The 25,429-nt window shown below is 42.3% G+C and overlaps 1 protein-coding gene across 2 annotated transcripts in view; it reads left to right on the forward strand.

The window, feature by feature from the left end:
* The window catches only part of SSH2 (slingshot protein phosphatase 2), a 258,888-nt gene that overhangs the window by 86,726 nt on the left and 146,733 nt on the right, over positions 1–25,429 (forward strand). For both annotated transcript variants that reach the window (XM_084802744.1, XM_084802746.1), the window contains one exon: positions 23,690–23,733. In XM_084802744.1, the coding sequence (XP_084658870.1) occupies positions 23,690–23,733 (44 nt within the window). The remainder of the gene's footprint in view (positions 1–23,689; positions 23,734–25,429) is intronic.

A 25,429-nucleotide genomic window follows, 5' to 3' on the forward strand; every position in this document is an offset into this window, starting at 1 on the left:
TTCCCAAAACCTATATTCTGGTTTTTTTTTTAAGATTTATTTATTTATTATTTATACAATATTCTGCCCACACGTATGCTGTAGGCCAGAAGAGGATACTAAATCTTATTATAGGTGGTTGATGGGATTTGAACTCAGGACCTTTGGAAGAACACACGGTCTTCTTTATCTCTGAGCCATCTCTCCAACCCAAAACCTATATTCTTTATTTCATTGTTTTGTGTCAGTCTTAGCCATCTTCAAAAAGTTATACAAAGGATTGTGTCAACTCACAATGAGTATTACCTGTGACTTTTTGGAAGCTTTTTATTCCTATAGAAATAAGTTTATCTAAATTTGGGGGCAACAACAATAGGAAAACCAAACTTATTTTATAGCTTTTGATTATTACTTGTAATATGAAGAGGAACTTAATCCTTAGATGTCTTCCGTCATCAAGTAGTATGTGCCAAGTAGTATTCTTGCCACTTAAGATATGAACAAAAGGAAAAGCCACTGCCACTGTAGGCTCATAAGTGGATGCCTGGTGCCAGTTACTCTCTGTCTCACCCCAGGTCACACCTGTATTCGGGTCCTAGTGCTCTCCGCTGTCTGTGATTTTCAGAAGTTACTACTTCTACTTTGTAATCATGTTATCACATAGGCGTCTCAAAAAATGATTCACTGGATTTGCTATAAGAGGAAATTTCCTCATAAGGTGCTTGGTTTTGTATCCCAGACTGCCTTATGTAAAACAACTTAATAATGTTTATCCGGGATTCACCCATAGGTACCCTATAAGCATTTGTTTTTTACAACTGATCTGACTTAATGTCAGTAGCAGTTTGTAGTGTGAACACTCACATTGTTCATTTGTATAAGAATTTATCTCATATTTGTAGTTAGAGGGGTAAAGGGATAATACTGAAAAAATTTTAAACTAGTCTTTGGGAAGATAGTTGCTATTTTGGGGTATCTTCTATAGCTTTTCCCTTGGGATGCTGGGTTTACCTCACTCTGTAGGGTTTTGCCTTCCTACCACTGGATGGTCATATTATCACAGGCTCATGTCAAGCTGGCCTGCCACTTCTGTGGAAACTCTGATAACTACTCTTGGTTCCAACTAGACACATCCCGGGAAGAGAGAGCCTCAGTTGAAGAGCTGCTCCTATCGTGTGGCCTGTGAGCATGTCTGTGGGGTCACTCTCCTAACTGCTAATGACGTAGAAGGCCAAGCTTCCTGTTGGCTGTGCCATCCCTAGACAGGTGGGCCTGCGCTGTGGAGGCCTGGTGGCTGAGGCGGAGACCGAGCAGTAAGCAGTGTCCCTGCATGGTGTCTGTTCTGTGCTCCTGCCCTGACTGCCCTCGACAATAGGCTGTAACCTGTAAGCTGAAGTAGCCCTCCCCTCCTCAGCCGGCTGTTGGGCATGGTGTTTATCACAGCCACAGGAACAGGCTAGAGCAAATCCTCTGATAGTAAAGTGACTTGAGCAGGCCTAATCAGTGTCGTTATGAGAAACTTATACATATTTCAGGGGTGGAAAGGCTGTGAAGCTCTCTGATTACGATCATTAGCACAGTTAGTACTGGTAGTAAGACAAATGTAAGATCGAAACAGAGTAGGAAATAGAGCCCTGAAGACTTTATTGCATGTAGGCCAGGCTGTCACTGAATGCCCTATGTAGACCAGGCTAGCCCTGAATTCAGAATTCACCTACCGCAGTCCCTTAAGTGAGAAGGTGTGAGCCACCACATACCTGGCAGCATTAATAAAAAAACCTTTTTAGTGATCCTTAGTGAATTCCACGTCATGTACCCCGATCCCACTCATCTCCCTGCCCCTCTGTATCCTCCCTCTGCCCTTACAACCTTCTCTCCCAAAATAAAACAAAAATTAAAAAACAAACCAAACCATTATGCCATGGAAGCTGCAGTGGGTCTGTGTGCCACACAGTGTGCCCGATGGTCCATACATTTTTTTCTTACAAGTGTTCACTGCAATGAGTCATTGGTCTGGTTCGCGATCTCCGGCTCCTACTACACTGGAAATACCGGGTCTTCACGGGACTACTCTCTGATATCCTGGGCATGAAGATCCTGCAGCTTTGGATCTGCAGGACCGGCCCCTCCACGCACTCCAGCAGTTCACAGATGGGTAGATATTGGGGTGGGCCAACTCAAAGCCCTGCATCTGGGCCTGGGCCGTAGCTGGGTTGGTCAGCCCAACCTAACAACATTTTATTATTTTTCTTTCTTCTTTCTTCCTCTCCTTTCTCCTCCCTTCTTTTCCATCTCTCTCTTTCTTCTTTTTTAAAAATAATAATTTTAGTATAAAATGTAATTTTTTAATTCATTGGAAAATAAAATAAATAAAATTCTCCTTTAATTTAATTTTTGAAATTATAATTACATCTTTCCCCCTTCCCTTTACTCCCTCCAACTTCTCCCATGTATCCTCTGCTTGCTCTCACTCAATCCTTAGTCTCTTTTTTTGTTGTTTTTTCAACAACAAAGGTGTTCAGCAACTAAGGTGTCCTGCCACCTTAGTGCTAGGATTAGAGATGTGCACAGCGCCACCATACCCCATGGAGAGTGTTTGTTTGTTTAATTTTGATAGAGTCCCACTAAATTCTTGAGGCTGGCTTTGAACTTGTTCTGTACATAACCTGTGCAGGCCTGGAGTCTGAGATCTTGCCTCAAAGCAGCTGGGATTATTATAGGTCTGTGCCACCAGGCCTGGGCAGTTTTTGTCAGCTCTAGGTAGAAGCATTTAAGCCTTATGAGCTGATGCAGGACTGATTAGATTCCGTCCCTCCTGCCATGTGACCAATCCTAGGAGAGAGGACAACATGACACCAACTGCACCAGCCGTGGGTGGACCGGTGCTGTGGTTTGCATCTGAAATGTTCCTCATGTTTTGGATGACAGCTCTACACTTAAAACACCGTTCGGAAGGCGTCAGGAGGAGGCCTTAGGAAGTGGCCTGTCTGCAGCCGCAGATGACTAGGGGGAGGCTTAGAACGGTTACACTTGCTGCTAGGTTGTGGTCCAGAGCTTTGTGCTTCCTGTCTACTACCACGGAAGTAGCTAAGCCTCTACCTCGTGATCTCACCGCCATAGCCAGGGCTCCTCTGCCTGCCCGGCCTGCCCTGCGGGGCTGCAGTGAAATCTCTCTGGTACCATGAGTCAAAGTGAACTTTTCCTCTCCTGTGTCGTTTCTGTCAGGTATTTTGTCACAAATGATGAGAAAGGTACTAATAAACATAGAACATAAATAACAAAATACTATTTTAAGCCAATGAGATTTTGAAGGTGTATATTAGAGCCCATCTTTGACACATACTTATATTTTTCTAAATTAAAATTTTCTGAATATTTTAGGTGAAAAATTTTATAGCATCTAAATACATTAACATCTATAGAAAGAGATTATAAAAATATTTACTTTATATTGTTCCGATTTAGTCATAAGCTATAGACTAGAGGTAAACAGTAGTATTTCATGGTTTACCATACACACACTGACCTGCATGGGACTATGACCTCTGATCAAATTTTAGTTTGTTAGTTTTCTATTGTGAGGCAGGACAAAGTCTGTAATGACAAGCACTTTGAATTCAGTTAGTATGTCAGCACTCTGACCCTGACCATGACAGTCTCTCTTACGTGGCCAAGGCAATGACGATGTCTTTTTATGCAGGTGTCCTGTCTGAAAACAACGACACTAAACACATAGGAGAAAGTGGTCCGGGGACAGGTTGAGCAAAAGCCTGATTTGCAGTCATATAGTATCCCTGTAGAATCCTGAAAATTAACAGAGCCCTTGGTGGGTAACTACCAAGAAACATGCATGGAGCCTGCAATGTTGGTCTGTGGTATAAGCAGCCTTAAACTTTGTGGCCACGAGCATTAGAAGCAATGCCAATCACCTACGTCACATACGAGACATCATTGTAGTCTTGGGATGTGATTAGGGAGTACAGTGCTCCTCACGCATGTACAAGGACCCAGGTTCAATCAATAGCACCATACAACTCCCCCCCATCTTCATATCTACTCAATCCTTGATTGCAAAATTAATGCACAATTTTTCCACTGGAATTTAGAAAACATTTAAAATATATAGAGATAACAGTGATTAAATTAAAGCACTAGCCTCCCTTGTAGGGGGCTCTGGTTCACATCCCTGTGCTCACAGACCATAGTCATTGCATATGGCTTGTAACATCCTGTAGCTCCAGTACCAGGGACCCAGCTCTGCCTGTTGGTAGGCACTGACTTCATGCCCATGGTGCACAGGCATGCACGCAGGCGGAGAATCGATACATATTAAAATAGACCTTTAAAAACAACCAAGTCATCCGTTATGCTTATGAGGGTCTTTGTCTGTGTTGACTTCTCCCAGTCTGTTTGAGATATATTCTTATGGATAGAACAGCAGTAATCTTTTATTTAACCTTTGAGAACTTTGTTTTTTATACCTATAAGATGAAAAGAAACATTTTTCGTCATCTCTTACCGCTCCTTGACTGTTTGCGTACGTGAGCAAGTGTGATGTGAATCTTGGTTGAGAGTAACAAAAACTGGCCAAGTAGGAAAATAAAGATTATTTTGGAAGTATAAGGAATGAATTTAAGGTATAATTAGATTCAAAGCCTCAGAGTTTTCCTTCAGGCTATCTCCCTTCACCTCTACTTTTGTCCCCTATGGTGGCTTCCTTCTTGTAGCAACGCTATCTATGAAGCAGTGAAAACAGCTGTTGACAATGATACCTATACTTTTTTGAAGAAAATCAGTTTGGCCACCCAAATGAAAAATGCCCTTTTTTTTTTTCAGTAGTTCTTGCAAGATGATAGAAAAGGATGGCTCCCTGCAAGGAGTTCAGGGTATCATCAAAGAAAATGGCATTCACAGGCCAAGTAAAAATGATAAATATTCATTGTATGTGATTTATCTGTGACCTGGTATATTAGGCATGGCTTTCATCCTTAACAAACAGTGCTGTATTTTTCTGGATACCGAACACTTTTTAAAAGTAATATCAAATTATATTTTTTTAAAACTTCATATGAGGCAAGTACTATTTCATCTTCCTTTCTTCTGGGCCTAGTTTTTCTGTAGTCCTTATTTGTACAAAATCTCCCTACTGGACAGTACATAGCTCTTGGAATTACCTGAAGTCCAGACATATAAAACACATTAGTTATTCTTTTGTTCGTCATTCTTGGCTTTGTTGGGTTTTGTTCTTTTGTTTCATTTTTGTTTGACTTGGTTTGGTTAATTGGGTATGTTCTGAGACAGGATTTTGCAATGTAACTCTGGCTGGCCTAGAGCTCTCTGTGTAGACCAGACGGGCCTTGCACTCAACAGAGATCTGCTGGCCTCTGCCTGCCGAGCACACCACCATGCACAGCTAGTTTTTTAGGTTTCAACTTTGTTTTGTTTTTTTGGCTCTGAAAATCACACCCAGGGCCTCAGGCATGCTAGACAAGCACTTTACTGAGCTACATTCTCAATCCTTCATAGGCATTTAAATCCTTAAGAACTATGTGGTGTCTCCTATTACATAATTTTCCAGAAGTTTCCATTCATTGGCAGCATTTTTCATTATAGTAAGCCCTAATTTTAGAACTTCTGTCATAATTTATTTATTTATTTGAATTTACTCATTCAATAATTATTTGTAGTATAACTGTTCAGAGTGAGATGTGATCACACATAACACAAGAAAATATATGGAAGAAGAAAGAATATGACTTTCAGAAAAGAAAGCTTATATCCAATTGAGAACAGCAAGAGATTTGGTACAATTTTTCTTACTGACAGGCAGGCAATACCTTGATGAAAAGGACATGCACAGTGTTTTTCACTGAGTTGCTTCCCTAGGATGCAGTTCTGAGAACAACTTGAAGTGTTTGGAATTCTGGGTGTGTACAGACAGTACATTAGAACCCAAATAAGGGCAGTGGAGGGTCTCATCGTGGTGGCTCTCCTGGGAGCCAGGGGCAGAGACTGCTGCACAGTCCAAGGAAGAGAACCAGAAAGGAGCTAAATCCAACCCAATCTGTGCCTTTTAAATTTTTTTCCTAACTAGCTTTTCAATACACTTCTTTGTAATTTAAAACCCAGGGTCTAGAAAGATGGCTCAGCAGTCAAGAATGTGTTCTGTACTTTCAGACCTGAGATCAATTCCCAGCACCCACACTGGGTGGCTAATAACCTGTGTGTGCATGTGTGTGCGCGCTCGCGCGCGCGCGCGCGCGCGCGTGTGTGTGTGTGTGTGTGTGTTCAGTTGGCTTAGTTTTTCAGTGCTGCATACTTACTAGTCTATCTTGTGGCTCACGTGTTTCCATTGTCCCTAGCGTGGTGTAATGCTTTATGTCCCTAACACTCAGGGGGCTTGGTTATTCTTTCATAAGTTGTGGAGGTGTGTCTGGAGAGTTAGGGTTTTTGGAAAGTAAGCCAGTGCTAAGTACTTCCCTGTTGCTTATTACTCCAAATGGTTTCTTGAAGAGGTGTTTGCTGATGAGGACACCATCTGGGGAATCCCTTTTGACATTTTCCTGTTTGCAGGAAGCACAGCATTATGGAGTTGCTGGTTCTTTGCATTTATGCTTATATCTGCCTGTTGGAGCTGCTAGTACCTTTAGTGACAGGGATGGGTAGATGGATGTTTTAAAGTGATTCTCATCTTTATTAGAATCTGCATAGGGGAGGAGACATCCCATCAAGTGTACCCATGTTCCATATTTTTTGTTTGCCTCCCCTTTTTCCATTTAGTTCTGTTCAATTTGGCGGGGAACTCAAGATAAAGAATATCTTGCAAATTAACATAATTGGAATAATCTGATTATGTCCTTATAGACTTCCTATACTTATTTCATTTATTAGAATTCTAATTACCATGTGAAGATGGCAAAAGAAAAGGATTTTATGAAAAAAAGATAATGCTTCTCAATTCTTAAAAGCTTTTAGTTGGCATTTGGAGGTGGAGGGAGTCACTAATATTTTTAGAGGCAAGAGAATAGCATGTTTGAAACTTGCACAACATAGCAAGACTTTTTCTCAAAAATGGGGGCGGGGAGAGAAAAAGAAATAAATAAGAAGCCGGGTGTGGTGGCGCATGCCTATAATCCCAACACTGAGGAGGCAGAGGCAAGGGGATCACTGTGAGTTCGAGGCCAGCCTGCTCTACAAAGTGAGTCCAGGACAGCCAAGGCTACACAGAGAAACCCTGCCTCAAAAAAAAAAAAAAAAAAAAGCGACAGCCTACAGACTGGGAAAGATCTTCACCAACCCTGCATCTGACAAAGGTCTAATATCCAAAATATATAAAGAACTCAAGAAATTAAACACCACCAAACCAAATAATCCAATTGAGAAATGGGGCTCAGAACTCAACAGAGAATTCTCAACAGAAGAATATCAAATGGCTGAGAAACACTTAAAGAAATGCTCAACGTCTTTAGTCATCAGAGAAATGCAAATCAAAACAACTCTGAGATTCCATCTTACATCCATTAGAATGGTGAAGATCAAAAACTCAAGTGACACCACATGCTGGTGAGGATGTGGAGAGAAAGGAACACTTCTTCATTGCTAGTGGGAATGCAAACTAGTACAGCCACTTTGGAAATCTGTCTGGCACTATCTCAGAAAACTGGAAATAGGGCTTCCTCAAGACCCAGCTATTCCACTCCTTGGAATATACCCAGAAGATGCTACAGCATACAACAGGGACATATGCTCAAGCATGTTCATAGCTGCCTTATTCATAATAGCCAGAACATGGAAACAGCCTAAGTGTCCCTCAGTAGAAGGATGGATAAATAAACTGTGGTACATTTACACTATGGAATACTACTCAGCTATCAAAAACAAGGAATTCCTGAAATTTGTGGACAAATGGGTTGAACTAGAAATGATCATAATGAGTGAGCTAACCCAGAAGCAGAGTCAAATGGTATATACTCACTTAGAACTGGCCACTAGCCCAAGGGGCATGTCCCATGAAAGTCTTCACTTACCAGGAAAGTGGGACAGAGGAGAGGACATCCTTTGGGACTCTAGGTGAGAGAAATATAGGAGATAGGGAAATAGATGGAACCAGAGGGTCCTGGAAACCTACAAGAACACTACTACAATGGGCGGATCTGGGCCCAGGGGTTCTGCTTGATCTAAGGCACCAACCAAGGACAATACGTGCAATCATCATCAAACCCCTACCCAGATCTAGCCAAGGGACAGGACATTCTCCACAGTTAAGTGGAGACTGGGGACTGACTTTCACACGAACTCTGGTACCCCATATTTGGCCATGTCCCCTTGATGGGGAATCCCAATGGCACTAGGAGGAAGGATAGCAGACTAACAAGAAGAGACTTGATACCTAGGATCATATTGAGGGGGAGGAGGTCCCCCTCAGTCACAGTCATAGGAAAGGGGAATGGGGTGAAAGCAGGAGGAAGGGAGGAATGGGAGGATGCACGGGATGGGATAGCAAATGAGATGTAATATAAATGATTTTATTTTTCAATTAAAAAAAGAAAAAGAAAGAAAGAAGCAAAAGGGAAAAAAACCCACAAAAGCAAGAAGGAAGACTACTTCCACCAAATGGCAGAAAGTCAACCTACTAAATAGGACTGCTCTTTTATCTTAAAGACACATGTTTAGGAATCAAAGAAAAGGACTTTATGGTACTTTGAAAACTCTAGCTTTAGCCTTTAAAAGGTCTGTTGAAACTCCCAATCATTTTATGTAGGTGTTAAGGTTCATGTATGAATGTTAAGTTAGTAAGACTAAGACTCCCCATCCAAATTTCCCATATGACAGCTCTTCAGCTGCTGAGGCAATTTCTCTCTGGCAGCCTGACCTCACCTCTGACTTTAAAGAACATAGCAACAAGCACTTCCATAGTTGACCAAAAAGAAATAGAGAGCACAGGTTGGAATCCTGGCCCAGATATATGTAGCTAGGCCTTTATTTGCGTGGCTTCAGGACCTGCCTGGCATGGGTAGGGGAGATGGAGGCAAGACAGCCCGTGACAACCCTCGCCTGGCCCGCCCGCCTGCACTGTGCGAGCACGTTCATTTTGCAACTTTAGAAGCATTCTGTGCCACAGATTTTTGTGAAAGGTTCGTCCACTAATTTGGGCTCATCCTGAAATGCAAGGCTCTATAATGGCCTTTAAGTAAGGACAGCTAGTACTGTCTCTTAGCATTGCTGTTGCTTTCTTCAGCACAGCAGCAGGAAAAGCTTTGACTTGTCTGCCCTCTACTGGACAGCTATGTTAACATGACCAGTGTCTTCTGGCTTTAAGAAAAAACATATTGCTACTGAATCAATATAGTTATAATTTCACTCAGCTTTTCAAAATGATGATAAATACCTCCCCGGGCTCCCCATCTGTGGGTCCTGTGCAGAGCCCATGTCCCCGCAGTTTATCACTTGGAGTCTACCCAAAGCAAGCACTGGTTTCGGTCATTCCCCAGCTCGTTACCGTCCCCAGCCCTATTTCTGATAGTCTTCCCTTTTTCTCATATCTTAAATGCCAGTGTCAGTCTATGTCCCTTCAAGACCTTTACGACTAGGGGCAAAGCCCACTTGTCCTGTGACCAGCGTTCCGCCGTGGCTCTGAGTTCCTGTGACCTACCCTTACACGTTTGGGATCAGCCTGGTGTGATGGTGCAGTGTAGTCAAGAGGCCGAGGTAGGCAGGTTGCTACGGAAGAGTTCAAGGCTAGCCTGATGTACATAGAGTTTTCCAGCTCCACAAGGACATACAGTGACAGTTTGCCTCAAGTGATTGCCACAAGTGTGGTGACATAAGTTTGGTTCCGCAGAATCCAGGGAAAGATGGATGGAGAGAATCAACTTGACAAAATTGTTTTCTGATCTTCACACACATGCCATGCCCCCCCCAACAAAATAATAATAATGATGATAATAAAATTTAACATTTGGCTGGGTGGTAGCAGTGCACACCTTTAATCCCAGCCCTGGGGATGCAGAGGCAGGTGAATCTCTCTGAGTTCAAAGCCAGCCTGGTCTACAGACTGAGTTCTAGAACAAGGACTCTGACACAAGGAAACTCTATCTTGGAAAAAAAAAGAAAAAATTTAAGTTTCAATAAAATATTTAATCTTTATAAATTTGGATCCCCTTGCCAGCTGCAGCACTCAAGAGTGTGCCCCACCCCCTGCGTGCCATGCCTGGGCAGCATAGTAGAGCTGGCCCTGTTGGCATGGGTGAGAGAGATGTGCCCACCCCATGCCACCTTTGGCAGGTAGGAAAGCTGGCCCTGCCCTCACCTAGGCAAAGCGGGAAAGCTGGTCCTGGTGGTGCAGGTTTAGGAGAGCTGGTGGGCTGACCCAGGCCCAGATGCAGGGCTTTGAGTTGGCCCACTTCAACATCTACCCTTCTATGAACTGCTGGAGTGCATGGAGGGGCTGGTCCTGCAGGATCTCCATGACACAGGGCAACAACAGGACATCTGAGAATAGCCCCAGTGGGTCCTGTATTGATAACATAGCAGAAGCCAGATGCCGCAAGCCAGACCAATGACTCATTGTGATGAATGTTTGCAAGTAAAGCTTTTTGGGCAAAAGGGTATACTATGTTACAGACACACTGTGACACACCACAGAGTCCATGGCAAAATAGTTTTTTTTATTATTTTTTTTTAATTTTTAGTTTTGTTTTGGGGAAGAAAGTTGCAAGAGCAGAGGACAGATATGGAGGGACAGGAAGATGATGGTATTGGGGTGCATGCTATGAAACTCACCAAGAATCACTAAAAAGTTTTTTTTTAATTGGATCAACTTTTCAAATGTAATAACCTTACCTCTTCAAGCAGATCAACTTTGTGGATATGGTATTGCCTCACATTCTCCTGTGTCCCCTATAGACTCCAGCAGCTCTCAATAAATATAGTATTTCCTATTTAAAGATCGATAAATGTAGCTCTGTTGGTAGGGATTGTCTAGCATGCACTAAGTGTCCGGGCCCTAGCACCTCTTAAAATCAGGCATGGTAGCTCACAGTTGTAATCTCAGTACTCTGGAGGTGGAGACAGAGGGTCAGAGGTTAAAGGTCATTCATCCTCTGCTACACGGTGAGGTTGAGAACAGTTTAAGTATATTTTGATAGCAATTCATTTCTACTAATAAAACCTATTACAGCAAAATGCCTACATCTTAAATATTTGAATTTCTTTTGGGCCAGAGCCATTAACTGCGTTTGTTTTACTCCCTAATTTGAAAACAACTACAGAAAGTTTGAAAAAGTCATGCTGTTAGTTTAGAAATAATTGTTTTTAAAAAAAAAAAGCAAAACAAAAACCTATTTGTTACACTTCTATGCATGTGTTCCTCTTCTTTTAAATGTTTCAATATGTTTATAATCCTGTTTAATCCTAATTCTTCATATCCATAAATATTAGCATGCTTAATAATAAAAGAACAGTCTGTTTTCAGTTCTTTGTATAATTTAAGTCTTTATGGAGGCACCATATATCATGTAGAAAAGGAGTAGCCGCACTCATGCCAGAGTCAGAGTCAGCGACTGGAGTGTGGCTGTCAGGAAAGAACTAGCTACAGGTAAAGACCAGATGACAGAGACAGCAGGGGCACAGGCTCTGTCCAGGGGTGAACGTAAGGTCAGAAGTAAGTGTTAAATCAAAGTTTAGAGAACAGGTGGGGATTTGGCTCAATGGTAGTGTGAGGCCCTGGGCTAAATCTCTCATACCCAAACCCAAATAAACACCGTTTAGAGAGCAGGGGAAATGTGGCTGTCGGTACAGAAAAGATAACATATGACACAGTCAACCATTCTGACTAGGCAAGAGCAGGACCTGAAAGTCCCTGCTGTGCCAACCGTTAACCTGCCTGTTGGGTTTTGAACATGGAGAGGGGCTCTAGCAAGCCAATACTCACCACAAAGAACTATTTGAGCATTTGCAATTAGTTCATGTGTACTAGTGTGTCATGGCTGGAAAGCAAATCATATGACCATATTGAGAGCTTGGGCGACAAGCGTGGAGTGTTCAAGGAATGAGATCTGGGATTTCACCTGAGAAAAAGGAAGCAGAATCTGGACAGCCTTAGGGGCACCCCTAGCGGAGGGCCTGGATGTGCTCTTAATGCAGAAGGAACAACGCCTTCCAGACAGACAACTAACCGCTGCCCCGCTTACTCTTCGGTTACTTTGAGCAAAGTATCTCACTTCCACGAGACTGTTTCAGCATCTGAAAATGAGGTTCTGGTCAGACCTGCAAGGCGTTTATTCGCCCCAGGGCAGTTCTAATGAAATAAGAGTCATGAAAGGACATTGCACTTTAGAGACCCAGACAGTGGCACAGAAGCTGAGTTCTCTCTTATAAACTGGGCTGCTTGCTCTCTGGCCCTCACTTAAACACCCCTCGTGAGTTGATAAGCCAAGAAGATGACTAGTAATTTACTAGGGATAAAGTACAGGATACAGTCAAATAAGTCTCAGGTTTATTCCTCATTTTACCATTTCCTAGTTATAATGCTTTGGACTGTATTTACTTCCTCCGGTATTGTCTGAACAATCTTCTTTCTGGCCAGAGCCATTAATTGCATTTGGTTACTCGCTAATTTGTTTACTCCGTAATTTACTCCCAGGCACTTTGCTGACATATTCCTGCCCTTTCAGGGCTTACAGTCTGCAAAGGGAAATAGTGCATCTTTTTAGAAGGCTGCATTTCCCTGAACACGCTGATCCCCCGTATACCTAGCACCATCACCTTGATGGAGTACCTTGTACTTTTTAATAGCTTTTCCGAGCTGTTAATATGAAGTCTTCCAGACTAATTGTTTCTCAGCTTCTTAGTCTTCTCTTTACAGACCAGGCATTATCCTCCTGCCTCAGCCTCCTGAGCACTGGGATTGCAGGCATATGCTACCATAACTCTTTATGAAGATTTTTTAAAGTACAGACTCCCTGGCCCCATATTTGTAAGATGCTGGTCAGGTTTTTTAAAGCCTGTGCTCACTCAGAGCAGGAGCTGATTATATAGCATTTGCTGATTTCCCTGATAAACATTCCCGCTGTGGCCAAGTCCAGGTGGCCGGCCAGGGTGAGTCCCACAGAGTTCCTAAAAAATTTATAACTGGTAAATCTAACAAATCAGCTCTGACACACTCTGGTTCTACCCTAGAGCTAAAGAATAAAAAGGCACTGGATATGGTGACTGTGTTGCTGCTGCTGCTGCTGTTCTAAAAGGAAACCAGAAGGAACAAACAGTAACTCATTACGTTTCTGTGTCATGCCTTAGATGTGCCAGGTCTGTGAAGATGATAGACTTGTTGGGTCTTTCCTTTTTATTTAATTTTTATTGCACTTGTTTGTTGTGTATGTTTGCAAGAGGCAGAGGACAGCTTCCAGGGATGAGCCCTCTCCTTCACTGCATAGACCCCGGCGACTGCCACACAGGTCCTGGAGATAGAACTCAGCTTGTGAAGCCTGGCATCGAGCACCTTTGTAATCTGTTGAACCATCTCACTGGCCTGACTTAATTGATTTCAACCTATAAGTAATTAGCTAATTACCGTCCATGTATATGCTATGATAAACGTGGACAGAGCAGCTCTGTGGCAGTCAGAGGACAACTGTTAAATGTCTCTTTGCACCTTTATGAGGGCCTTGGGGATCAAACTGGGGTTTCGGGTCGCCTTTATTTGCTGAGCCACCTTGCCAGTCTTGACTTTATTCTTTCTTTTTGCTTTTTTGAGGCAGAGTTTCACTGTGCAGCCCCGGCTTTTCTGGAGCTCACTCTGTAGACCAGGCTGTCCTCAAACTCAGAGATCCTTCTGCCTCTACCTCCCCAGTGCTTGGATTAAAGGCTCTGCCACCAGCACTTGGCTGACTTGTTGCATTTAAAGCCAAGGCACCGAGCTGTGGAAATGGCTCATCGGGTTAAAGCTTTTGCTACACAAGCCTAACCAAGTGGGTTAGACCTGTGGGAGCCGCGGTGTTGCCCAGGGCTGTCCTCTGAGCCATGCTTGCTGTCATCCTTGGGTGCTCTGCTGGGCCAGCGCACAAAGGCCACAGCCGTGTCTGCAGACTGCTGACATTCCCTGATAGGAGGAATGTGGAGGGTCGTGGGATCTCCTGAGTATTCAGCCACCCCTCCCAACCTGTTGCATCCAATTCTGCCCTAAATGCACAGAGCCTCAAGGTCTCAGGAATGGTCAGGTGGAAAAGGACCAGGGAAGTGCTTTCTATCTACACAGCCATGGAGGGTCATCATCCATGCTGAGGGCAGCCCTTCCAGTGTGGCTACTTTAAGGTCACCCCTCATCCATTGCTCTGTAAGTAAGCTTAATAAACCATTGGTTCCCCACATGCACTTTGGTAGAGTCATGCCCCAGGTTGTTGTTGAGGCTGTAGGAGGATGGGGTAGAGTTGTTTGTTTGTTTGCTTGTTTGTTTTTGTTTTTTAATGTCTTTTACACTGAGGAGACTTTCTTTTGCCTACATGTTCAGCTAGCTAGTCACCAGAATTGGAAGTGGTGCATAAAGATAACTGTAGATTCTTTGCCGCTGCTTCTTCTTCTTCAAGAAGAGGACTCCAGTTCGTCTCCTGGAATCTGGGCTGTCCTTTAATGCATCAAGAAAGTGTAGCATAAATGACACTACTGCCAGCTCCAAGCCTAGCCTCCTTTTAGAGCCTTGGCTGCTATGCAAGAAGCCAACCCTGAAACTACTCTTTGAGGAGGCCCAAGTCATATCAGAGATCCCTTAGGCACTCCAATGGACATGGTCAGAGAATCCCAGCTTTACAGCCATCCAGGTTAAGACAACAGTTGTGAGAGTGGAGCTGCTTGGATCTTCATTTGCAGCCCATCTGCTGTACAGCAGCACTGAGGGACTAGTACTGAGTGAACACCCAGCTAAGTACTCCTTGAATCCATTTGTTACAAAGTAGTTAATAACACAACTGGTTTCATCCTCCTTTTCTTTTTGTTTTTTTAAGATTTTATTTTATTTATTATGCATACAGTGCTCTGCCTCCATGTACACCTGCAGGCCAGAAGAGGGCATCAGGTCACATTATAGATGGTTGTGAGCCACCATGTGGTTGCTGGGAATTGAACTCAGGACCTCTGGAAGAGCAGTTGGTGCTCTTAACCTCTGAGCCACCACTCCAGCCCTCATCCTCATTTTCTTTGTTTCTAGGAAATAGGCTAAGCTTTCTCTAACAAGTAAGCCAAGTGCTAGGAATGGTACCTGTATTAGGCAGAGTTTTTCAGAGATACAGAACCAACAGAAATTTCACGGCAGGGAGAAGGGGGCGAAGGGAAGGAGGGAGAGAGAGTTTATTGCCAAGGGCAGAGACAACTGATAGATAACATCTGTCTATCTAGTTAATGGATAATCCAGTTTCGTGGCTACAGAGCTGTCATGTTAGGGTACCTAGCATTTTAGACCATAATTGCAATACTGCTTGAAAGCCTTAACCCCAGATATCTACCTTTGTCCCAGCAGTCCACAGCTACTTGGTGCTCCCCAAACCTACTAAATAGTTTTGACTTTTTCTGTTCTCTGTGCCTCTGCCTGAGGTAAATTTGCTCTTAACCGCTTGACAAAAACCAACCAGTTTCAGTCCAGTGTAAAAGTTAACTTAGGTAAAGCATTTCTCAATTCTATAGTTATTTCTTCCCATGATGCTTCTATGCTATACTGTTTATAATTTTGTTCTAGCCCAAGTGAGGCAATTTACATTTTTAATGGAACTTACGACCTGAGTTACAATGTGAAATATCCAAGGATAAGGGACCAGTTTTTTTGTTTGTTTGGTTTTGGCTACACATAAGACATTAGTCAGCTGTTGTTGAAGGTATGAATACACAAATGAGAACAAGTGGATTGTCCACTTAGTTAAAAGGGAGGCATAAGTATGTCTTCCAGATTTTAGGGTGCAGCTTCTGAAAAAAACAACAATTATTTCAGCTTCTTAAAGCTAAAATGTTACTAACATATAGTCCTCAGTTGCTGGAAATGTATAGCCAGTTGGTTTCAAGTGTTCACCATTAACAAGTCTAACTAGCCAGCCTCTCCAGTCACTTGATTTGCCTCGTCACCCAGCCCCATCCTGAACAGAGGGCATTGTGCTAAACAGGTGTGACTAGGCATGGCTCCTGACCTTAAAAAACCTTACAGCTTATAATGGTGAGAGATAAATGAAGAACCCGTTCATAACACAGAACAAGAACTTGGTGACGCCACAATTAGTTGTTAGAATCGGAGGGAAACAGATATGGCCAGGTGATATAAGAAATATTATGTATGGGCTGGAGAGGTGGCTCAGCAGTTAGGAGCACTGACTGCTCTTCCAGAGGTCCTGAGTTCAATTCTCAGCAGCCACATGGTGGCTCACAACCATCTATAATGAGATCTGGTACATACTGTATACATAATAAATAAATCTTAAAAAAAAAAAAAGAAATATTATGTCTGACATTTGAAACCAGCTTTGAAGACCGGTGAAGAATATACAGCAAGAGAGAAGGACCGACCGCCCACGGCGATGTAAGAGCACAGGCAAGGCAGGGGAATGACAAATGAATGCACACCACGGAAGCATGTACCAAGAGTAAGGAATTGGGGGCTGCTGCTTCCGCTCTGACCAACCCATTGTTTTTCACAGCCTGTGTCGCTGCAAATAAGGCTTTTGTTATACTTTTTCCAGACTGTGTCAGTTACTTTTCTCATTGCTGTCATCAGATACCTGACAGAAAGCAACTCACATATTTAAAGGGGATACCATCCATTGTGGTGGGGAGGGCGTGACAGGAGCTTGTATTGCCTGTAGTCAGGAGGTCAAGAGGGACAAATGCTGATGCTCATCAGGATTTCTTCTGTTTCCTCTTATTCAGTCTTGGATCCCACCCCATGGGAGGATGCTACCCCATTCAGCTTGAGTCCTTCCTTACTAAGTATCTCTAGAAATACTACCACAGGAAAGCCCAAAAATGTATGTCCTGGATTATTTTAAATCCAATCAAGTAAATAATGGAGATTAACCTTACCATGACCTATTTTTATGTGTAGGTATTAAACAGGTTAGTCAGAATGCATCAGTCTTTCAATCAACAGTTAATAGTTCCAGAATATCTTGAAGTTAAATGTACATTTTAGGATTGCCTACCATATTGTTTCGTGGTCAGTTGTTGTTGTTGTTTTCTATCAACAAATAATCACACATTTTAAATAAAATCTGTTTAACAGATTTTAAATAAAATTTGAAAATAAAATGGTGTGTGTGTGTGTGTGTGTGTGTGTGTGTGTGTGTGTGTGTGTGTGTAATGATCATTTAATTAATTAGGTCTCTTCTGTAACAAATCATTTTACCCACTGCAGAACTAAAAGTTATTCTACACTTTTCTCCTGGTATTTAAAAAAATATTTTGAGATTTATTTACTTCTTACTTTGAGTATGAGTGCTTTGCCTGCGTATGTGTATATATGTACATTCCGTGTGTGCCTGGTCAAAAGAGGGTTCCAGGTGCTCTGGAGCTGGAGTTTACAGACGGCTGTGAGCCGAACCCTGGTCCAGCGCCAAAGTAATGAGTAGTCGTAACTGGTTAGTCATCCCTCCAGCCTTCTGGCCATTTTTAATGTTCAGAACAAGTAGGTTATTTGTCATTTTTTTTCAGTAGCAAGGTGTGATGCTATGTGACAAAGTAGGTGGTTAAATTTGATGCTTGATAGAATAGAATGGTGTCATCTACTGTTCAGATTCTACTATTAGAAACTATATTACCTGATAATTATCTTATCGAATAAGCATTGTTGCATTGAATTTTGCAGAAATAAACCTAATTGCACACTTTCTCCATTTTTAAAAAATCCATTTTGCCCTAAGGCCTTCAATGGTTTAGTATACAAAGTTGTTTAATGGTTGCTTTTTCTCCCCAACTACTCTAAAGAAGAAGCAATTAATTCCCTTGCCTGGCTCCTGTTAAGGGAGAAGGTTACTGTGTTTGTAGATATCACACTTGAAATACTTCTTTGCCTTCTCTTTTTCTATCACAAGTATTTTCCACTCTTTCCGTGCTACCTTAAAGTGTAGAAGTCATAAATAAAGATGCAAAGGGTATCATTTTATTGTAAGCATGAAAAGTATAAGCTTCCTTTTCTAACTCTTCCCCACCCATCATGGGATATAAGTCAGATTCTTAGGTTACCGACAGCTAATTAGAATGGATGGGCTCAGTGACACGCCTGTAATCCCAGCACTTGGGGAGGAGAAGCAGATGCATCTCTGTGAGTTCAAAGCCAACATGGTCTATAGAGTGAGTCCAGGAAAGCCAAGGCCACACAGAAAAATCATGTCTCATAAAATCAAAACAAACAAAAACCCCAAAACCTGAATTCACATGATGCCTTTACTACTGATTGGCTTTGTACAGGTCCTGTGAGGTGGCGTTATCTAGTAAGTGACAGGGCATGTGAAGTACCTGGTCCATACAGGAACTCTGTACATGGTAGTTAGCCTCTGTAGAGACAGACGATCTGAGCTGTTTGTGTTTTGTAAGGATATTTTTGCTTTGTGTATTCTTCGAATATTCTTTGTACAATTCTCATGAATAAAAAAATTCCTCCAATGAGCTGAAAATAACTTGAGTTATTTCTCTTTAGGGACACTCATTTTAGAAATGAGGGCAAACATATGGAGACAGTAACAGCCCATAAATATATATGAGAGGGTAACCTTTTTACTTAATACTAAAACCAAGCAAATTGAGGCCAGAATAAGATCTAACAGACTGGCAAAAACTGAACATCAGCAAAAATTGGTGATTCTTGGACTTAGTGCAACTCATGGAAATCCTGTTCCTTCCTGGTAGGAATATAATCAGCACAGTCACTTTGAAAAAAAAATGACCTGATGCTCTTTTGTAAAGTTGAATTCTTATAATTGTATAGTTTCACATGTTGGTATATATTCTGTTGAGTGGAAGGGTATGGATAGCAATGTTATATTGTCAAAAAATTGTTTGTTTGTTTGTTTGTTTTGAAACAGGGTTTCTCTGTGTAGGCCTTGGTACACTGGACTCTCTTTGTAGACCAGGCTGGCCTCGAACTCACAGCAGCCTGCCTGCCTCTGCCTCCCGAGTGCTGGGATTAAAGGTGTGCGCCACCACGCCCAGCACATTGCTGTTTTTAACAAATTCTCAATCATTCAGTTTTACCAATTTGGGATCCAGATGTCGTGATGGAAGGCTGCTAGCTTCGAGAGGCCGAGAAAGCACCCAGATGGCCTTCTTCCTTAGCTGACATCCTTCTCCACACTGTCTCAAAAACCCCTCAAACTCAATGCCTCTTCCTTCTACTTCCTGTAAATCTCTCTCTCCTATCCTCCTAACTTCCTCTTACTCTCTATGGTTTTTTCCTTATGTCCACTCCCTGTCAACTGGCTGCTTGCTCCACCTTTTGACCTAGGGTTAACTTTATTTAATCCTGTGTACAATACTCATGCAGAAAACTCTTGGATTAAAGGTGTGTGCTAGGGCTGAGCCATACCACAACTAGAAACAGGTCTTTCCAGTAAACAACACAGTCTTGGGGTTCACAGTGTGATTAAATACCCTGCAGCAATACCTACATTGTAATACAATTTGAAGCCATTAAACAGACAAAGTAAATGATACATTAAGAATATAAAGCCAGGGTTGGACAGATGGCTCAGAAGTTAAATGTGGTCCTGAGTTCAATTCCCTGCAACCACATGGTGGCTCACAACCATCTGTACTGGGATCTAATACCCTCTTCTGGCCTGCAGATGTACATGCAGGCAGAGCACGGAATATATAATAATAAACAAATTGTTAAAAAAAAAAAAAAAAAAGAAAGAAAGAAAGAAAGAAGACTATAAAGCCTGGATGGAGATGGTGGTGCACGCCTTTAATCCCAGCACTTAGAAGGCAGGTGGATCTCTGTGAGTTTGAGGCCAGGCTGGTCTACAGAGTAAGTTCCAGGACAGCTAAGACTACACAGAGAAACCCTGTCGCACAAAAACAAAAACAAAAAACAAATTGACAACAACAGAAAGAATATAGGGATGAGCTGGCAAGATGGCTAGGGATGGAGGGGTTTACCTCCAAGACGGTTGCCTGATGGCTGGATGTGGTGGCTCACGCCTGCAACCTCAGCACTTGGGATTAGCTGAAGTAGGAGGATTTCCGTGACTTAGAGGCCAGCACGAGCACAGAACAAGGCTGTATCTCTCAATAAAAGTGAAAGAAAGACTGGGTTGATAGATGGGCGGAATGAACAGATGATGAAACAGTAAGTACAAATGTTAATGATAAAATCTAAATAGGGGATATACAGGTTTACTTTAAGGCATAGCAACTCTTCTATGTATTTGAAATAGTCTTACAATAAAATTGAGTGGAAAATAAGAAAATTACAAGCTTTATCATGATAGCTGCATTGTGAAGTAAGACAGGAATGGGAAATAAATAAACACAAGACTATAAGACTATTCCAGCTCTTAAGTAGGATAGTGTTCAGTTTACCACTTTACCTCATTACTTAAAAAATAGGAGAGGAATGTATCAGAATTTGAAAGAGATCAGTAATAATAATAATGGAACAATGTTTATTAAATTATATCCCAAGAAATTATTTCTATTGATTAAGTTCATTGGGCATACTGCCTGTCTGTGTCTGTCTGTGTGTGTGTGTCTGTGTGTGTGTGTGTCTGTGTGTGTGTGTGTCTCTGTGTGTCTCTGTGTGTGTGTCTCTGTGTGTATGTGTCTCTGTGTGTGTGTGTCTCTGTGTGTGTGTCTGTGTGTGTGTCTCTGTGTGTGTGTGTCTGTGTGTGTGTGTCTCTGTGTGTGTGTCTCTGTGTGTGTGTCTCTGTGTGTCTCTGTGTGTGTGTCTCTGTGTGTGTGTCTGTGTGTGTGTCTGTGTGTGTGTGTCTGTGTGTGTGTCTCTGTGTGTGTGTGTGTGTCTGTGTGTGTGTGTCTGTGTGTGTGTATCTGTGTGTGTGTGTCTGTGTGTGTGTGTGTGTGTCTCTGTGTGTGTGTGTCTCTGTGTGTGTGTGTCTCTGTGTGTGTGTCTGTGTGTGTGTCTCTGTGTGTGTGTGTCTCTGTGTGTGTGTCTCTGTGTGTGTGTCTCTGTGTGTGTGTGTCTGTGTGTCTGTGTGTGTGTCTCTGTGTGTGTGTGTGTGTCTGTGTGTGTGTGTCTGTGTGTGTGTCTGTGTGTGTGTGTCTGTGTGTGTGTGTGTGTCTGTGTGTGTGTGGTGGCCATAGTTTGACCTAGGAATACTGCCCTATCATTTCTCCACCTTATTTTGAGGCTGGGTCCCTCTCTGAACCTGAGGCTTGCTGGTTTCCGAGACTGGCCAGCAAGTGCTAAGGATCCACGTGCCTCTGAATGCTGGGATAAAGGATGTGTGCCACCACACTGGACCTTTTTTTATTTTGTAAGCTTTCCAGGTTCGGTGTATTAATTCAAAAGATACTGGTTTTTTTTTTTCCCATTTTAACACCTTTCCTTTTGAGTTCCTAAAGATCATATATTCTGACCCTTCAGCAAAGGCTGCCGTGCACTAGGACCCCTGTGGCCTCCTCTAGGAATGGCGTCTCCGCAGTGGAGGTGGAATGGGGAAAGGATGAATGGGGCGGCCGCATAAACTACACATGCAGGTGGCTCACTGGAAACAGGGCACACATCACCTGAGATTATTTTTCTCTTACTGCTTCCGTGTTTCCCAAATTGGGCAAAAGTGATGACAGAACAAATATTAAAATTTAGAAGCAAATGTAAAGGGAAAAATCCTCATGATGTCATTAATTCTATCATCTTTTCGCACTTTTCCACCATCAACATTCTTATCTCTGTGAAAGCCTGTATATTATAGTAACATAACTAATTCTCAGTGTAGGCCAGGACTAGGTAAATCATAGTGTTCAACTAGGCAGAAGGGAGTATACTGTGGTTTTAATTAAAGCATCACCCTATGAGTTTCCTTGGACAACTATTTCCCTTTTGTGAGTTTTGCTTTCTTAATTGATAAAGCATTTATTGAGTTTAATTTTCCATAGGACCCTATTAATTTAATGCGCCACTAAACTACAGCTTTACTGTTACACAGTGTATTTATTTATAGAGTGTGTGTGTGTATGTGTGTGTGTGTGTACGCATGCCACAGCAGACATGTGGAAATCAGATGACAACTTTCAAGAGTCAGTCCTTTCCTTCTGTCGTCATCTCATGCCATCAGTCTTAGGGACAAGGCCCTTTGACACTAAAGCGTCTCACTGGTCCTGATCCCTTGTTTCTTATTTTACTCACTTATCCTGTTCCATGTTCTAATCTGCAATGAATATACTCTCACCAACCCTCTGAATTTTTACTTTTATTGAAAATAGATTTTTTTAAAATTATTTATTTGTATTTTATGTACATCGGTATTTTTGCCTACATGTATGTCCATGTGAGGTTATCAGATACCCTGGAGCAGGAGCTATAGATACTTATGAGCTGCCATGTAGGTGCTGGGAGTTGAACTCAGGACCTCTGGAGGAGTAGCCAGTGCTCTCAACCGCTGAGCCATCTCTCCAGCGCTGAAAATAGATTTTTTTTTCATACAATGTAATATTCTGACCACAGTCTCTCCTCCCTATGCCTCCTAATTCCTCCCCGCTTCCCCTCCCGTTTGTATCCACACCCTTTCTCTCTCACAGGCATCTAAGGAACAATATGAAAACAAAATAGGTCAAAAAGAGGCAAAGAAAAAGCATAAGAAATGCATATAAATGCAGAGGTACACGCATTCACACACATAGGAATCCCATAAATACCCAAAATGAGAAGGCATAATATATACACAAAGGGCCTGGGGCGGGGAAGCCTTGACTTAACATTATGAGCTGTAGAACCTCCCAAGATGCAGTTGAGTTTGTTTCCTGTTGGCCATACACTGCCAGGCACAGGCCTCCTAGTAAGAGTAATTTGTTTTCCCAGTGAGACTCCTTTGGAGAAAATTCTTTCTTTATTTCCAAGTGGCTATCGGTTGGAGATAGTTTCTGTGTTAGGGATGGAGGCATGTGTCTGCTTTTCCTTTGTGCTTTAGGACCCCATGTGGTGCAGAGCCTCGCAGGCTGTGCAGGCTGCCTCTCTCAGTGAGTTCATCTGTGCACCAGCCTTGTCGCATTCCTTGCTGTTCTCCATCCCCTTTAAGAAGTCATGAAGGCGTGATGGAGCACACCTTTAATCCCAGCACTTGGGAGGCAGAGGCAGGCAGGCCTATGTGAGTTCCAGGACAGCCAGAAAAACCCTGTCTCCAAACAAGAAATGTACTTAATGGGTCATCCACAGCCACTATGTGGATGGCACTGGCGGGCCATGAGCATTCGGAAGGGTTGCTCCTGTGTACTTTGTTCTCTGTGGATCAGAATAGTAGGTCATCTTGATGATGCTGAAAGTACCGTAACAATACGGAACATATTTGGTTGGTTTTCAGAGGTAATTGTTTTAATGAGTAACATTTTATTTTCAGTGGAATTTGTTTGTGAACTGTTGCTGATATTTCTTCCAGAAACAAATTTTAGTGTTACCAGTCTCACTTAGTACAAATCATCTTTTATGAGGAAATTTTAGTTTAAATAAAGCTTAGTAAACTTCCATTGGTTATGATACCATTTTAATTTTTTCCAATTTCTGTTTATACAGGAGGCCGACAGTGGGGAGGAGGAATGCCGGTCACAGCCCAGAAGGTATGTTTGTTATTTCATCTTATGGAATGTATATAGTTATATCTTTTTAAAAATCTTTTTCAGTCTTGCTGGATTCGTTTGTTTCTGTTTTACAAGATGCTCCACTGATACTTACCAAAAAAAAAAACAAGAACAAAAAAACAAAACCTGTTGCTCTGTGTAGTGACTCCCACCTGTAAGTCTGTGCACTCAGGACAACAGACCCTGTCTCAAAAACAAACAAACAGGCATGGAGAGCTGACTCAGCAGTTCAAGAGCTTGTTGCTCTTTCAGAGCCTCCAAGTTCAGTTCCCAGCACCCACACAGGGCAGCTCACAACCACCTATCAGAATTTCAGCTCTCGGCATCTAAGGCCTTTTTCTATCTTCTATGCACACACACACACACGCCTTTAATCCCAGCACTTGGGAGGCAGAGGCAAGCAGATCTCTGGGTTCCAATCCAGCCTGGTCTTTAGAGCAAGTTCCAGGACAGCCAAGACTACACAGAGAAAAAAAATCAATCAATCATCATCATGTTCGCCATCATCAGCATTTAGATAGGGGCATGAACAATGACTCAGTGGTTAAGATCATTGACTGCTCTTGCAGAGGACCTGGATTCAATTCCCAGCACCCACACAGCAGCTCACAGTTGGCTCTAACTCCAGTCCCACGCGATCCAACACCCTCTTCTGGCCTCTGAGGGCACCTGTCACTTACAGGGTGTACAGACATACATACAGACAAAAACCCATACACAAATTTTTTAAACTAGATAAATATTATTTTTTAATGAATAAATGGAACCCAGTAGACCAGTTACTAATTCAGAAAGATTTCAAATGGTAGGTTGTTTTTCAGTGTTATGGAAGGCTGGTGTGGGCTCAGTTTTTACCAAGTGTCTTGGGGGCTGGAGATGTCGCCCAGTTGATGGAGTCCTTGCCTAGCATGCTCACAGTCCTGGGTTTGATCCCTGGCGCTGCATAAGCTGGCATTGGGGGTCTACACCTGTAATCAAAGCATTTAGGAAGTAGACACAGGATGATGAGAGCTTCAGTGTCATTCTTGGGTAAATAGCTAGTTTGAGGTTGTCTTATGCCACTGAGAGAACCCCTGCCTGGAAAGTCTTAGTCGTTTAAGTGTTAACCAAATTTATATCTTCTGAAGTCAATGAATGAGCCATTATGAGTGATACCGTGGATATAATAAGCATGTTTATTATAGAGACATTAGCCAGATTAAGGAGTTTTATTCAGCCATAAAGAATAAGGGACTGGAGAGATGGCTCAGTGGTTAAGAGTACTAGAGGCTCTTCCAGAGGAGCTGGGTTGGATTCCCGGCAACCACATGGTGGCTCACAACCATCTATAAAGGAATCTGATGCCCTCTTCTGGCATGCAAGTGTACATGCAGACAGAGTACTCATACTTTTTTAAAAAAATGAGTAAATGAATAAAATTTTTAAAAAGAATAAAATTATGTCACTTATAGAAAAAATCCACGAACTGGAAATCTTCAAATAAGCTAGATGCCAAAAGACTGTCTCACGTTGTGTATATATAAAATCTAGATTTAAAAAGCAAAACATTAAAGTAGAAGGAAGAGTGTCTGAAGAAGGGAAGTAGGGTAGAGCCAGGGACAAGAGGAAGGAGTGTGATCAAAGAAAGTAATTTACATGTATTAACTATAAAAACTGAGGGAGCCGAGGATGGTGG

The sequence above is a fragment of the Acomys minous genome (genome assembly GCF_964271855.1).
Source record: "Acomys minous genome assembly, chromosome: 12".
In the NCBI taxonomy this organism is placed as follows: domain Eukaryota; kingdom Metazoa; phylum Chordata; class Mammalia; order Rodentia; family Muridae; genus Acomys; species Acomys minous.